Source organism: Syngnathus leptorhynchus, chromosome 3 (genome assembly GCF_054491065.1).
Source record: "Syngnathus leptorhynchus isolate UIUO chromosome 3, UIUO_Slep, whole genome shotgun sequence".
Taxonomy (NCBI): domain Eukaryota; kingdom Metazoa; phylum Chordata; class Actinopteri; order Syngnathiformes; family Syngnathidae; genus Syngnathus; species Syngnathus leptorhynchus.
In genome coordinates this window covers 17,364,571-17,381,789 of record NC_141197.1, presented here as the reverse complement: position 1 = coordinate 17,381,789, position 17,219 = coordinate 17,364,571, and the positions used below count along the sequence as shown (strand labels likewise).

Below are 17,219 nucleotides of genomic sequence, written 5' to 3'. Positions count from 1 at the left end.
TGGAACGTAATCCCATCCTCGTGTAATCGTATTAGAGCAACACGATACTCTAAGTGAGGCGGGCACCACCCTGGGAATAATAATAAAAAAAAAAGACAGATATTCACTTAAAGCTTTTTGAGATCATAAAACCCTGAAATTGTGCATCAATTGTGTTGTTTTAGTGCTGGGTCAAATGCAATCATCTCAGCGTGCTTGTTTTTTTTTTTCTCTCTTCTTTTAAATGTGGTTTCAAGTCTCCAACATGTCAGCCATTATAAAGTGACCACAAACTGTGATCTTTTTTATGCACATGATCACTTTGGTAAAACAACCCACTAATTTAAGTTTTGACACCCAATCTGACGTCACCATCCGCTTACGTTGTGGCAAACACAAGACGGCACTATAACAGTTTCTTCTAAATATCCTTATTGTTCTATCCTTGTACTGTTAGATAGCAATAGATAACACTTAGAATCTTCTATTAAGGTCATGTGATAAAATCACCATAATGAATCCTTATCTATTTTACAAAAATAATAGAAACTACTGTACATGCGGATGGATCATTATTTAGCTAGCAGTAACGAGGCTAATGAAGGACTTCAAGTATTTATAAAGCCATGAGCAACCAAATCTGGTAACCTGGACACCACATGTGTTATATTTTGCAGCCAATCAATAATGACAGATAATAATTGACAAGCTGTTAAATAGTTTTTGCCAGAGGGAAATTGTCCAAGTTCTAAACAACAACAACATTGTAACATATCGGAATCATCATAATTAAATTCTATTCGGGTGTGTGGCAATGTGTTTTTTTTTTTTTAATCGTAAAACATTTCTAACATCGTACCAAACAAGCCGCTTCGATGAATGTACGGGAATAATAATGAGAAGATAATTACAATTTCGAAAGGTATTTGTGTTAATTTGCCAAAAGCATCTATTTATTTGAAGTGTTGCTTGCTTGCTTGCTGGTGGCACCTCCTTTTAAGCAATCATCACTCGCTGTACCAAACAGTTCATTAGTTCTTCTTCCGATACTGCTCTGATCACCATTTTTTTCGTGCGAGTGGAGGACCCCCATCCCGCCCCTCCCCTCCCCTTTTCACTCCCACACTAGTGTGTCTGGGTGCATCACATCTCCCCCATAATGCGACCTTTAATTAGAATATTGCAGCAGCAGTTTGTTTTATTCCCCTAGAGGCTGACACCTAGCATCCCTCCCTCCCTCCCTCTCTCTCTCTGGCTTGTCTATCTGTCTGTCTGTCTGTCTGTCTCTCTCTCTAATAAGCATCCTCCTCCTATCCCCGCCCGCGGTGCTGAGGCAAAAGATGCAAACGTACTTAATTAGAGGCGCCGCGGTGTAGTAATACGGCGAGCGAGGGCGACGCGACCAGGCAGTCATGGAAATGATCTGATCAGGAAGGATATCTATCGTCTTGATATTTTTAAGGGGCCACTGTAGGATCACTCTTTCTCCACTCATCCATGTATCTTCCTCCTCTTCCCCTTCCATCTCCTCCAATGGCTTTTTTGTACACTTGCTTCCAGGAGGGGCGAAGCATGTCGCGGCTCTCTCTGACCCGGTCTCCGGTCTCCCCCCTGGCCGCCCAGGGCATCCCTCTGCCGGCGCAGCTCACCAAAGCCAACGCGCCCGTGCACATCGACGTGGGCGGGCACATGTACACCAGCAGCCTGGCTACCCTTACCAAATACCCCGATTCAAGGTAAAGAACCTTTTTGATTGTCTTCAAACTTGTTGTCAAATGGGCTTTTTTTGGGGTTTTTTTTTTTTTGGTGTGAATCCTTTTCGTTTATTTTAAATCCACTGCGCTTCGGCAAATAAATCGTAGCTACTCTGTCATCGTCCAAAACACTTTGGTCAACTTTTGAGAACGGCAACTTTCATAAATTAGTCCCCCCCCCCCCGCATCTTACATTGACTTGCAATCGTATCACATCCTCAATTTTTTTTGAGAGCGATCTAAGGCCGTCTTTTATAAAAACAGTGAAAAGGTTCATTCTTAAGCTCCTGCTGCCTCTAGCGTAGAAAGTTACAAGAGTTTTAGAGACTGATGTTTTTATCTGTAAAAAGATGTTCTTGTGTGTAATATGCAGTGGAAAAAAATATGACCTTCGCAGTTTGTAAAAGAACCGGCATTGTATGTAGTCCATTTACAAATATAATGCTCAATTGAGAGAGATATTTGGATCAGACTGTCACACTTCCCAAAAAGTAAAATACACTGTTGTGTCACACTTCACTTACTGTTTATCAACAACAAGAGAAAATGAACTGATGGAGTGGAAAGTACAAGTGAAGTTTTCTTTTTTTACATCAGCATTATATTTGGAAATCCACTTCTGATTGGATTGGATTAAAATTCCAACACATGAGATTTTCCCCTCTTTACACATTTACTCCGAAATCACGCTAACATCCAAAATGCTACGTAGCTTTTTCTTCACACAGTCTTCAATGTCAGCCGTCATAATCCCATAGCGAGCTAGGGTAAACACGCACCGGGCGGCTTTTTAGAAAATGTGCCAAATTGGCTACAGGAAACAATCCGCCTAATCCCCTGATAATAAAAGACTTGATATGAGTGCAGTCAGCTGACAGGAAATCCCCAGACAGCTCCTCATTTTTATGTTAAAGGCGCAAACTAAAAAGATCATCATCTCACATGCCGATTGACGATTGTTGTTGTCATTTCAGATGTTACGGCCCTCCCTGATCATGAGATCTTGTACTTGTCCTGAACAAAAGATCTTTTAAATATTTATTTAGGTGGAAAAACAGGTTCATGAAAACTAATTTTCAATGTGTTCATTCCAAAAAAAAAGCTATTGTGTCATTTTTGCTATTTGAAATTTAGGCTACGATACTGGTTGAGTTGACCCCGCCAATTAATACCCATTGATAAGCATTTAGGTGACAAACATTAAAATAATTAACTTTCAATGTACATTTTCCACAATAATTAATTTATATCTGGATATATGTTTGTATAGTATAGTAAAGTCAAAATAACAGTAAATATGTCTTTACTAAATCACTTGTAGGCCAAAGTTATAAAACAAAGTGCTGTTAGGTGACTGGCGTACATAAAGTTTCTTTGTTACACTGCCCACTACTGGCCTGGCATGCATACTACACGCTTTTCAGTTTTTTTTTTTTTACAGGTCATCTCAACAACTTTTGCTCATTTGTAGATAAAACTTTTCCTCATTTTTCTAGGTCATGCTTGTGTAAACAATCTCCTAAGCGTTATGTTTGAATACGACACTTGCTTTCATCGGCAGTGCGAAGACTTTTTTTTTTTTGGGATGGGCAAGCAAGCAAACAGAAAACACACATATAGAGTCATGTCAGAGCATTGTGATGGTTACACGAGCGAGGGCCAAGATAGGAGCGTGAGCGTTGCTTTGAGTGCTTCCTTTCTCTCTCTCTCTCTCTCTCTTCTTCACACACGTTCCTCTGCTCGCTCGGCCCGTCTCTTTCTGTTTCTTTCTCACCCGGGATCACGCACACACACATACGCTCACTGTTGTCTCTCGCTTTTCCCAGCCTCCTCAGAGCACACTTGGCCTCGGGGCCCTGCTTTCCGCCGGAGCCAGTGGAAGGCGCCCCCCCCCTTCCCTCTCCCTCCCCTCCACCTTCTCTTGCCCCCCCCCCCCTTTATGTGAATTAGGATAATGGCTGACAGCAGAAAGCAAAACAATTACACTGTGCCGGGATCCCGCCAACGCCACGCACGTCCGGTCGTGGTCGGAGGCGGTCGGGGTAGTGGCGAGAGAGTGTTGGAGTTGACGGTGACTTTTAATAGATCGCTGGTTGAATAATGCAGTGTGCCAAGAGAAAGTTAGTCTAGTAACTAATGTGCGGCTATTCGTCTTCCTCAACGCCAGGCCATATTAAGGGACAGTGGCCATGAAACATTGATGGCCGTTCTCACTTGAAAAGAAGCTGAGGAAATTAGAGGGAAATGCTCCAAACAGACAAGGAAGCTATTCGGATTAAGAGCCAACCCCTTGGTTTGCGTTCTTCTCCACGTGTGATGGATTTGAAGTGGCATGGTGCATTCTGTTGCTTTTGAATGCACACAAATGGCCCAGTGTCACGCTACTGAATGGGAAGAAAACAAACAGTCGTTTTATGTGAAGATTAAACAATCTTTTTACAAAGCTATGCTGTAACAGGTTTTTATGCCACTTACAAAAACCAGGCCTAATCATTTTTAAATGTCATATGTTGTTAACTGAGAACATCCTGTGTGTGGGTGTTTTTTTTTTTTTTAACAGACTCGTCAAATACTTTTCAGTGATTAGGACCTCAAAACTACATTTGGTGACTCATAACAACAACTTATATTATTTTTTCTGCTTTTTAATTAACATGGAACCGTACTGCTTTACTGCTAGTATGTTTTCTTCATGAAAAAACATTTTTAAAAATTGCCTCAGGATTCCCCCCCCCCCCTCCTCAAAGGCCCCTCTTGGCCCATATCTGATCTAAATAACAATGTGAATATGTTAAAATACTAGCCCTTGAAATATCAGTAGGGAATAATTGGGCTTCTTTTCCCCCTCCAGGGATCATCCTAGCGTGGTGACGTGTTTTCTGACTTTCAAGTCACTGTGTTGCATACGAATGGACACTCATAAAGCATAATAGAAGGCTAAAATATGTACGACAAATCTAGAAGTAAACATCGTGCTATCATTTTAGCAGTGCTCGCACAAGAACTTCATGTCTACACAACTCGGAATGTTAGCATCAGCGCTAACCCACCTTATTTTAAACTTGGCTAGTCTGTTGTAGTACCAACCTTGACCTTGAGAGGCAGCACGACATCACAGGGTATAATACAAAGAAGAAGAAAAAGTATTTGTATAAGTTACATGTTTTAATCTCCCAAGAGGGCTCCGGCTGCATATTTTCTTTGAGTTCCTACCTGTTAAACCTCGCAAGCAATTGAACAGAAAAGGCCAAACCACGAAAAGAGACAGAAAGCCAGCGAGCGTGAAAGAGTGAGTGAAGTGAGTGAGCAGGGGAGGAGGAGGAGAAAGGAGGCGGGTGGTGGTGGTGGGCTGCAAAGAAAAAGAAAAACAGGCAGCATTTTAATTGCTTTTTAAAAAAGTGGAGATGAAAAACAGAGTTAGCCCGCAGGCGTATGGTGAAATTCTAGCTGGAAGAATTGCAAGACCATATGAGAAAGGAACACCCGGGGCCAAACAGGGAGATGAGTATTGGTTTTTTATAAAGCATTTTGCATCGATTTCCAGAGAGAAAAGCGAGCGAGGGATGGAGACGGAAGAAAGAAAGGAGAGGAGAAAGAAAGGAAGGAAGCAGGGAGAAAAGGAGTCATCTTTTGCTTCCGCACACTATCAAAGAGAAGAAGGCCAACGGTCGGGGTCACTTGACACGTGATACAAACGCTTTCTTAGCATTTGGCGTTTCAGTCCAAAGACTTTACCAGCCATGTTTCCAAACCGACGTGAGGGTCAACTTATCGCCCAATTCTCTTTTTGTCCCCCAATGCGGGAGGGCAAGCTATAATGAAAGAGCGGATTGGGTTGAAAAAAACAAAATGAAAAACCACAAAGCTTAGCTGACAGTCGTTTTGTTCCGAAAATGATGGAAAGTGCCAATTGTCTTTGCCAGTACGCACAACTCGCTATTGTACTCAAATAAAGCACATTTAGTGTGGCAATAACAAGATGAAGCATTAGGAAAAACAGCAGCCCCGAGCCCCAACATGAGAAGTGCTTTTAATTATTGAGGGGAAAGCGCATGTTAAATATTCACAAAAATTAAATGGAGTGGCACTCAGTAGGGAACACCTTCATACTCTACGTTTCAATTGCGTCATTAAGATGAATAAAAAAAAAAAATAAAATCATTATATCTCAATATGGCAATGCACACTACCTGGTAATTATTTAAAAAATATATATAACATTTTCCATTCTGCACAGTCAACCTTTAACATTTCTAAATAGGAAGTACCTAGTTAGTTAGTTACTGTCCTACTCACGAAGCGCTTTGATAGGAAATTCTCCATCAAAACTTTTCCATTTCCATTTCCCGCCCAGTAACAGGTGGAATCAAGGCGCCAAAATGCCGCATTCACGCCATTAATTTTTCTAAGTACATGCGGCGACTGTGCAATCTGTCCACAGTGGGACACTTCAAACGAGTCTACAGCGGAGGGACGATGCCTTTGAGCTCCTTGTGTGTAAAAAAAAAAAAAAAAAAAAGCATTCCAGGCTGGCAGCTAATAAAATTGAAAAATAAATGGAGGGTAATTGTTTCATGCATCCGAGTGGAGTTAGGCTCATTTCATTAAATGTGTTGTTTTTTTTTTTTTCGTGTGTGCCTCTCGTGTCAATTTGCAGAATTAGTCGCCTGTTCAACGGCACCGAACCCATCGTGTTGGACAGCTTGAAGCAGCATTACTTCATCGATCGCGACGGCGAGATATTCCGCTACATCCTCAGCTTCCTCAGGACCAGCAAGTTGTTGCTTCCTGAAGACTTTAAGGTGAGTGTTGTCACCACACCCACAACACCAAAGGCATCCATGGATTTCTTGATTTAGGCGTTCAAAAAAGGAAAATGTGTTATTACATTTTTGGGTAGTGATTGCTTAAAGAGCAAAACACTTAAGGCCGACTTGATTTGCCGCAATAGAAGCGGCTACATGCATTCCCTTTAAAACATGCTTAGCACTTCAGTCATTAGCATATGTCCAATTTTTTGCTAGTCCTTACATGAAGCTAGTTTCGGTTCTTTTTTTGATTATTTTTACAGGTAAAGTTCGACATAAGACATTTGACTAAAATACAGAAATGGATTGTTTTGGACACTAACTCATTATTGATTTTACTGACTTTTTACTATTTGCGGCAGTGTATGGAACAAGTTAGCCGCTAGCTTATCAGAGCTTTTTCCTCTATTCATCATGAATTTAGCAACCTCCCCCTTGTTGCACAATTTGAACATTTTCTATTAACTAGGACAGTAAACTAAATTGTGTCAAAAAGAAATTGCTCCTTTTCAGTAACTACCAGATGCCTTACGAAAACATTCTTGGTTACTGTTAGCCAGGAAAATGTTTTTCCCAGCTAATTTCTCAGAAGCTACTTTTTCCATGACGCTAGCTTGCTGTCAAGAAAAATATCATGTGTTTACTAATGAGATTGTGCGCTTGCAAAGACAAATAATACAGAAAGCTTAATCCACTGGTAAAACAAATCAGATTTAAATGAAATTGACGGCAATTTCAGCCAGTTAGCCAAAATATGTATGACTCAACATTGCCATTCAAGGCTCTGTTACGATGTTTATTTAATCCAAGGCTGTTGAAAGATTATTGCGCGATTATTGTTTATTCTTCTCCTCATCACTGTAATCCACTTTAACTTATATGACCTTTCCACACGGACTCCTTGTTCATCATTCCGAGGGAACGCGGCGACTCGACCGAGCCCTCTGAGCCTGGGGGGTGGTTCTTGGGGGGGAGGGGGGGGGCACAGAGAGTCTGAACTAGATCCAAGCCTCAAAGAACAGAACATGACATGAAAGCCGCACACGTTTTGGCAAACGACGATCTGACTCAGTAGCGATTAGTTTTCCGCTTTTTTTTTTTTTTTTATTCATGCTTTGCCTTCGCCTTCTGTGAAATCTTGACAGTCCAATCAGGCGACCGCGCTGGAGGAGAATGTGTCCGACTTCATTGTTTCCACTCATTACAATCCCCTCGCATAAGCTTGTGTTGATCTGCATACCTTTCAATTTGCGTGAAGCCTCAGCAAAAAAGGCTGGATGAGCAAGAAAAAAAAAAAAAAATGCAAATAGTCCAAGGCAAAATTGAGCATGTCCTTATCTGAACACAATCAGGCTTGCCGTCGCCTCAGGCTTGGGTCTGTTCTGCTGCTGGCAGACGCAGCCTTGTGTGTTTTGTTAAATCAATGTGAAAGTCTGAGCAGAATAGCAAAAAAGAAAGACTTCGTTGCCGGAACCCAAAAAATATTCGCTATTAATAACCAGTCTTGTTATTCAACGCACAATTAATCCCACAGGAGTAAGCAACACTGTTAGCGCGATGAATCAATGATACTTAGACGCAATTCCATTATTTATACTTTTATCATGTGGAAGTATTTGAAACTGGGATTTCACTCGTATTGGATGATCGACTTGTATATTTTGCAAGTCACCGTGTTACTGGCCTAATTTTTGGGCCAAAACATTTCCACACACTTGCATCATAATACATCCCGCATGTCATATGTTATGACATAGTGTCAAAAAGCATAAGCGTAATCGGTCGAAGGGTAATTCGAATTTTCAGCCCTAACCGAAGCATTAACAAAAGCGATGGTAAAAAAAAAACAGCGACATTTGTTTTGCTGTTTGACTACGCGTGTCAAAATGCCGATTCACGATTACGTATGATGTTCAAATCGGCTTCTGTGTCTAATAATTTGCTCGAGACAAGCAGCCACTCTATCTGTCCTCCTCCGAGAGACTATTTTTATCATCTTCCTCTTCTTCCTCCCTCTGAGATGTCGCCTTGCCGCCGGCCAATCAGGTCGGCCATTATTCTGAAGCTCAAAAAGGGCTGTCTGTCCGACTTTTTTTTTTTTTTCGGGAATGAAGTTGTCTGGTAGGGCTCGCGGCGGCCCGCCCGGACGGACGGACGAAGCCGCTGCCGGCCGCCGTCTTTTTCTCCTCATCCTCACGTCGGCGCTGCAGATGATTCTGTTGTTTTGCGCTGGAATGGGGATGACTAAAGTGCCTCGCAGACAGAGCCCCCCCCCGTTAAAAACACATCCATCCACTGGCTTCAGAGCTGGGACAGATGAGGCACTTTGAAACAGAGAGCTGCCTAAAGGGGAAGCGTCTTAGTGCAGCTTTTTGGCACTTGGGGGAAGACAATCAGTTGATTTGAGATTTTTGTGCCATTTACTGGTCTTATATGAAGATATTATGAAGAAGAATCAGGGTCCTACTGAACGGAAGCATATGTGTTACATTTTATCGAGAAAACAATTACGAGAATAATGCTATATTTTTTTGGGGGGGCGGGGAATAAAAAAAAAATATATTTTTTTTTTAACCCCCAAAAATTTCAGGAATAAGATGTCTATATTTATTTTTATATATATTTAAATGTTTTTGTTGATCATGTTAGAGAAAAAAAGTTGTGGTATTACGAGACTTCTTTTTTTTCTTTTTTTTTAAGTCATAGTAACATTAAAAGCTAACTAGATACCTAGCTAGATAGCTAGCTCACTAGATAGCTAGCAGTGTAGCAAAATGCACGTTCGTTAGTGGTTGATTTTAAAAAGAGTGAATGAAGCTGTCAATCTCAGTCCCGGCTAATCCCAAAACATACGTATTAATTACTAATTGTTTAGCAGCAGGATCTAGGTTTAACCTAATTAAAATCTGCTCATAATAGGATTTCAATCTCATTAACATACATGGGGCATACATTAAAACATCCTCGCCCTCACTCACATCGCCTCCTCCACACCTTCCATCTGCTTTGGACGCAAAAAACCTTACGCATCCCTTCTCTTCTCGTTGAATGATGGCGCCATCTGCTCTAGTGAGGAAATTAGAGGCAAATGCGCAGGGGCAAAGCGCCCCTGGCGAGCCATACCCGGCGGGGGAATGGAGGAAGGCAATCTGCTGCAAAACTTGTCTGCATGCGTGATGCACCGTGATGGCCTTGATGGACTTTGAAACATGCTAAAGGCTAAAAGGATAACGCGCATGAGAGATGCCACCTGCTTATTGCTTTGTTTTGGTTGGACATTTTGACTTGAATATAATATTTTTTTTAATGTTGATTATTTCTTGATCTTTTAGAGAAACAACAAATATTAGCCGGAGACAATACATGGTTGCTCCAAAAAAAAATATGTTTTTTTTTCTTCCAAAATTGACATTTCAGATACAAGTGGAGAAATTCTTACAATTTTTTTTACTTAGGATAGGTAAAAGGGCAAAAATATGGAGCGCTTCGTTTATTTTATTGGATGCTGACATATCAAGGTTGCAGCAAACTTGATGGAAGTATTTTGAGGAATATATTTTTTGATCTCATGACATGATGCAAGTGTCCCTAATAAAGTGGCCTGACTTGTGGCCTCCGCAGGACTTCCAGCTGCTGTACGAGGAGGCACGCTACTACCAGCTGACGCCCATGATCAAGGAGCTGGAACGCTGGAAGCAAGAGCGCGAGCAGCGGCGCATGGCGCAGCCCTGCGACTGCCTGGTGGTGCGCGTCGCCCCCGACCTGGGCGAGCGAATCACTCTGAGCGGCGAGAAAGTCCTCATCGAGGAGATCTTCCCGGAGACGGGAGACGTTATGTGCAACTCGGTCAACGCCGGGTGGAACCAGGACCCCACCCACGTCATCCGCTTCCCCTTCAACGGCTACTGCAGGCTCAACTCTGTTCAGGTAAATTAAGTTCAGTCAACTCATTCGGTGCCATTGACGCTTATAGACGTCAAAGATATTGGCAGTGAATGAGTTAAGTTTCACGCCCCCCCCCCCCTCCAAAACTCACTCACAGCGTTCGTTACCATGACGACTCAAAGCTGAGTATACTTCTTCAGACTAGAATAAAAAAAAAGTCCAATCAAGACATTGCATTTTCACTGGTGCAAGCAGCACTTCATGGCCGAGCCACCTAATCACACCCTCAATTAATATTTGTAGATTTGTCCAAGTTCAAGAGTGTCAGTAACTATGCTACAGCATTTCAGCATATACATAAAAAAAATGTCAAATCCGCAAACATTTTGCAAAAGCAATTTCCAAGAATACAACTGGAGTTAGTCGGGCCACAGTCCCCGTCCATGAAATCCATTTCAGTGTACTCACAGTAGCATGTTTGGCTAGGGAGGGAGGGAGTCATTTTCCAGTTGTCTTGCCCGCAGAGCAAAATATCAGCCTCACACCACACACACACACACACACACACACACACACACACACACACACACACACACACACACACACACACACACACACACACACACACACACACACACACACACACACACAAGGCTCCTTTGGGCGCCTGCAGCACCCAAAGAGAGCCTCTCCCAGGCAACACTCTGACACCTCCACCTCCCTTCCCACCTCGCTCACTCCACCACCTCCAGGGAAGGAGAACGGAACGAGCGGGACAAAGCACGCGTGGACTGCGGCCATGTTTCCTCCGGAAAAAAAAAAAAAACAGCAAAAGGCTGAAGGAGGAAGAGAGGGGGGTTGCTTGGTGCAGGGGAGGAATGATATGCATAATTTACACTTTACTCCTTTTTAAGACAGAGCTCCTTTTTTTTTTAAATAAAATAAAAAAAAGGCTCCAATATAACAACGCCCAAGGCCATTGAAATACACGTATTGCATTTTTTAATACCATACTTACAATTTCTCAAACAGCCTCAACCGGTTTATACTTCTTTTATAGATTTTTAAATGACTTGCAATATAATTAATTGGCGGCATCAACTAACACAACATTTCCTCACTCTGTTTACCAGCCAACGTGATTACGGGATGGCGGCGGCGCAATGGCGCTTTGAAAGGGGCTTGTAGCTTTGGAGATGAAATTCCCGCCAATAGACACGAATGCTGGGAAGCTCGTTTGATCCAACAAGTTGGATTACGTTGAGGCCTCTTATTACCTGCATCAGGTGGTCGTGAGGGGTTTGCCTAATATATATATAAATATATATATATTTATTTTATTTTTTAATTCAGCTCTCAAGTATGAAGGTAAGGGTTTGCTATTATTTTATTTATTCTTATTTTTTAAAATATTTACAACACTTGAATGTAAACATTTTTTTTTTGCCGACTCCTCCGAAGAAGGCACACAGTTTTCTTCCGCTGGCAAATAAACATACAGTAAGACCAAGTCACGGCTTTGGCCTCAAGGAGTCAAAGATACACAGTAGGTTTCAGTGTAAGGGGAGATCTTTCCAAACATTGTTCCCACGGGCTATGAGAAGGTTAGCTAAGTAATCCCGGTCTTAGCCGGCAGACAATATGTTTGTCATCTGATTACAGTGCCGGACCCCCCACCCAGGGCAAGGCACGCAACCGCGCCCTGCCCACAGGGGAGTCGAGGGGGGTGGGGGGGGGGGGGGCTTGCTGTCTGGAACAAAGTGTTTCTGGTGTCTTGACAGGAAAGATGGCAAGTTCGGAGGGATTGGAAATCCAAACATCTGGCTAAGGATTTAGTGGTTTGGGAAATTGTGTTCTTGTGGTGTTTCTTTGATGCAGGTCATAATTGCAGTCGAGAGCCGGTAAACACGTTTCGATTCGATCACCTCATGCGGCTTGTTCCACCGACGCAGTTATTTTACAAAATGTGGTACCGCTTAACACATTTTACAATTTTCTTCAAAACTTCATTCTCATCAAATAATATCCTGACTGTGTTCTCATAGAATGTAAAACTTTTTTTTTTCTCCTAGTGTCATGATGTTGTTTTCGTAAACGGATGTAATACCAAAAGTCAACGCTTGTTAGTCTCCTTATTGGAGTGAAGAGCTTCGCCTTTGGCTCGTCATTCTCCGTCAAGTCATGATCTGAATTTCTACCGAGTAATTCAAACCACCTGCACTCTGATGTCTTTCCAGTGTGGGAGGAAAAACACAGAACGGCAAAAGGCGCTTAACGGGAGGAAAAACATTCAGGCAGACTTACACACACACACACACACACACACACACACACACACACACAGTCAAAATGGCCCATACATCACAGTGATGAAGCGCTCACATCAGAGCACAGCCAATCCGTCCTTCATCAATGTGACAGTTGCGGCGAAGGCGCCCTTGTCCCTTCCCCTCCCCTGCCCTGCCACCGCCCCGACCAACGCAACTCGTTGCAACACCCTTTGACATGTCACACTACACACACTACAAGTCCATCAATCTCAAATAGCGCTCAGACAAATCCTCACACCAACACACACACAGAAAAAAAATTGATTCTTGATCTATCTATCTATCTATCTATCTATCTATCTATCTATCTATCTATCTATCTATCTATCTATCTATCTATCTATCTATCTATCTATCTATCTATCTATCTATCTATCTATCTATCTATCTATCTATCTATCTATCTATCTATCTATCTATCTATCTATCTATCTATCTATCTATCTATCTATCTATCTATCTATCTATCTATTTATCTAGCTAGCTAGCTAGCTAGCTATTTATCTAGCTATCTAGCTATTTATCTATCTAGGTAGCTATCTAGCTAGCTAGCTAGCTGGCGAGCTAGCTACACATGCAGGCCGTGTGTGGACATGCCCTTCTTGAACCCTGCAAAGTATTTTTCACCGGAGGGCGAGCCGGAGGGCAGGGTGATGGTTGGGTTGCAGCTGCATTCCCGTCTTGGCCAACACACCGAAATAACTTACAGCTACTTACAGACCGTGACACCTTTTTTTTCCAGTATGCCCTTCGTCACGGCACACGGGCAAGCGTCCGTCATCGTCAATCCGTCATTATTCCTAATGTATCGTCCGTACTTTGTCTGCAAAACGGGTGTCTGTCAGTGACGGATGGACGGACGGACTATTCCGTCGGTGGGACGGAACGCCCAGCTCTGTAAGACGTCAAGTGTGATAAATCCCATGCAACACTGTTTCAATCAACCCTCTGCCCAGACGTGTACTCTGGTGGCCATCAATTTTTAAATGGCGCTTCTGTTTTCCAGTCTTTGATTGCTGCGTTAGAAATACACAACGCTGAGAGGTTAGAAGAGCCAGGCTTAGTATTCGCCGTTCCCACGGCGACCCTGAGTTTGAGTGACAGCTCGGCGAGGTGGCTTCGGGGCGGGTGGCCGGGAAGAAGCGGTTGATGTGTAGAAATCGCAGGCGAGACGTTCAAGCCTTTATGAACTTTTGCTACGTTTTAAAGTTGGAAAAACTTCTATACCGGGTTGGAAGCGGAACCGATGGAAAGCCACGTTACGGCATAAACTAAATAGCTTTGAATATCAGAACGTAGAAACTTCCAGGGATGTAACCCCTGCCTTTGTTCTGGCCCAAAAAAGCACTTTGACAAGAAGAACCGATGAGCTCTTGGAGCTAATCAAGGGATGAACGTTTAAAGCTCATCCTCCCGTGGCACGGATACCGCCGCTTTGAAAAGCAGAATATCCTCAAGTGTTGGGATGTATAACATCCTCAAGTCTTGCCACGGATTTGCGTTCAAACTTCTCTCCCACACTATCTTCATTGATCGGGCCCAAAGACGAGCGAGAGGTCCCTGGTGTGTGAAAAGGGTGACGCGCAGAGGGAGAAGAAATGCAATGTGATGCAACCATGAAAGAAGCCAATGTAATATCATTTCCATAATCGTTTGCCTGTCATGGATTTAGAAAATACATAAAATGGTGGCAGGTCTCTTTATTAGCCATCGCCACCATCAACTGTCCCTTCTGTTTTGCGACACTTTTTTGTCTATTACCGCTGAAAAAGGTTTTTTATTTCATATTAAAGCAGTGAAACTAGTTTCAAAAGGTGAACCACAATTGAATGTTTCTTTTGTTGCCGTGACAACCCAACACCCTAAAATGGCCGACACGTTGGGTTAACACTGCGTTAATGATCAACGTATTTCCCAAAGTCTGCCAGATATTTTTCCCAAGATAACTTCCAACCTATCTAGATCAGTCCAAACATGATCTGAGTGTCATTAAGACGACCAAGTGAGCCTGACCGACATCACGCCGCTTGCACTATTCATGACACCGGCCGGCCCCCGATTGGCCGGGCGCAGCGAGGCCACGAGCTCAAAGGGTTGCGTAGAGTGCGAGGCGAGGTGCGTCGGTGGGGCGAACGTGGTGAGGTGATTACTGAAGCTCCTAATTTGAGTAATGAGGAGGCCGGGGTGAGACGAGTAAGCCGCCGTCAGGGGGGGGCGCTCGGGCACGTGTCGGGAATAAGGATGCGCGTAACTTCTCGCTTCGACTGCTAGTTTGAGCCGACGCGAAACGCCGACAGACACCATCGAATCACTCAATCGCACGACTCGAAAATGAAGGAGCCAAAACTGATGGCACTCAATAGGCCACGCCCCTTTTGCTGTAAAGGATTTAGGAGGGCTGAGGGGTTTAATGGATGAATCCAATTGAAACAATTGTCCTGTTATTGACTGTCTTGGTTGCTCACGCAGGTTCTGGAGCGGCTCTTCCAGAAAGGCTTCAGCGTGGCGGCGTCCTGCGGCGGCGGCGTGGACTCGTCGCAGTTCAGCGAGTACGTGTTGTGCCGTGAAGACCGGCGGTGTCTCTCCATCAACACGCCCATCAGGATAAAACAGGAACCTCTGGACTAGAGCTACGGGGACGGGACCGCCTGGAAAAAAAGTCCCCCTCCGCAGACCTTCGACCACGAAGGCCCAGGCTAACAGAGTCTAACCCTCTGTGGGGAATGTAGACGCAAATTTAAAAAAAAAGAAAAAAATGGTTTGGAATTCCGGGCCAAAGAGCAAATAAACGCGAGCAGCTTACTTGAACTATTAGGACCACCGGAGACACCACCACACATCTTTTTTTGGGAGTGTTTTTGTTTTTAATGGGAAAAGGACGGCGGACACCATCCCAGTCTTCTTCTCCTTTCTCCAAAATGAAGGACGGACACTATTCGAGCTTGTTGGAAGGGAGCGGCTGCCAGTGGAATCCGAATAGGGTTGCTTTTTTTTTTTTTTTTATTCTTTTGAGTTTTGACACGCAAAATGTCAGTTTATGTTCTCGTTCAACATATCTCCAGAAGACTTTAAGTCGCAGTTTTAATGAATGTGGAAAAAAAAAAGGCGCCAATAGTTTACCAGTATGTCTTCTCATCAAACAAAAGGTGTACTCTAAATGTTTTTTGTTTTTTTGCACTTAATCACTGCCCATGTTGTCATCCAAACATGTCCACATATAAATTGGGATTTTTTTTTTTTGGTCCTATACTAGTAGTATTTTTACTTTCCAACCAATTGCTTAAAAAAAAGATAGTTTTTTGCACCAACAAAAATACGTTATCATCGAATGAAAAGCATGAATGCTTCCATTTTTTTTTTTATTTTAAGTCAAACAAAAAGAACAATACATACATAAATCCATATTCTAATAAAATATCAGTTAAAGAACAATTCAAAAATGTTAATATGAAATTAATCAATTTCATAAACTCCTCAAAAAAAAACTAACTACCTGTGTTAGTGTGGACAACTGAGCATTGCCTCTTCAAGTCATTTGAAACTACATTGCAGGTACCAAAGCTAACAGGGTGCGTATTTTATTGATTGTATAAAGATTTTTTTTTTTTTCAACAGCGTGTTAAAAAAAATAAAAATAAAATCCAAAAGGGTATGCGCAGTGCTGGCTCTAATGCTCTTTTGTCCCCTTGGCGGGTCTCTCGCTGCTTAAACGACTGACAGCCACCAACTTTCCGTCTTGTTGAATTTTTGGGGGGGATTTTTCCGCGCAGTTACGCTCTCCACAAAGAAGCGGTCGTGGGCGGGCCGTGTTTTCTCTCCATCAAAGCCTGTGTCATGTTCCACATGCTCTTTGTTGCTTTTCACACACACTGATGGGAAAGATTGGATGTTTGTGGATGCTTTTTTTTTTTTTTGTGGGCCACCCACAGTCCCAACCAAGCAGTACTGGCTCTTGTCCACACGGGGCACTCTTACAATGGAAGCACACTTTTCACCGGGACTTTTGAGTTCAGCGTGTTGGGCTCTGGCGCCAGTGGAAATGAAGACTCCAAAAAAAGATTCCTCTGGGAATGACTTTTTTCCAGGGTTCAATTTTAACCCGCTAAAGGATGCTGTTTTCGTGGGGTGTTATTTATTTGGTTTGCCAGCAATAAAAGCACCTACTCGCACCCCTCGGAATAGTTAGAACCACATGAAGTCGTGGGCCAGTGCTTGGGAGAACCAATTATTCGGACTTGTGTTTTTACTCTTCAAAAAAATAAGGACAAAAAAAGAATTCCAAGCATCACATTGTGTACATACAGACTGAAGCGTTTTAAAGGCTGTAATAATATTAATACTAATGATAATAATGTATATTATTTAAAGTGTTTAAAAACAATTAGACTGTGGTATTCAAGGGCATGTGTTCATTTTGCAGTGTCTTCATTTAACTTTTCTGGTATATTTGCGATAATAAAAGG

The 17,219-nt window shown here is 42.7% G+C and overlaps 1 protein-coding gene across 4 annotated transcripts in view; it reads left to right on the top strand.

Annotated features, from left to right (window-relative positions):
* kctd15b (potassium channel tetramerization domain containing 15b) overlaps positions 1 to 17,212 on the top strand; it is an 18,225-nt gene extending 1,013 nt beyond the window's left edge. For 2 of the 4 annotated variants that reach the window (XM_085908457.1, XM_085908456.1), the window contains exons 2-5: positions 1,540 to 1,715; positions 6,391 to 6,535; positions 10,163 to 10,468; positions 15,226 to 17,212. In XM_085908457.1, coding sequence (XP_085764583.1) covers positions 1,540 to 1,715; positions 6,391 to 6,535; positions 10,163 to 10,468; positions 15,226 to 15,384 — 786 coding nt within the window. In that variant the 3' untranslated portion in view covers positions 15,385 to 17,212. Of the gene's footprint in view, positions 1 to 1,512; positions 1,716 to 6,390; positions 6,536 to 10,162; positions 10,469 to 11,559; positions 11,721 to 15,225 lie in introns of those variants that run through there. The other 2 variants (XM_085908458.1, XM_085908454.1) reach the window with 2 other exon arrangements.
* The last annotated feature ends 7 nt before the right edge of the window (positions 17,213 to 17,219 follow it).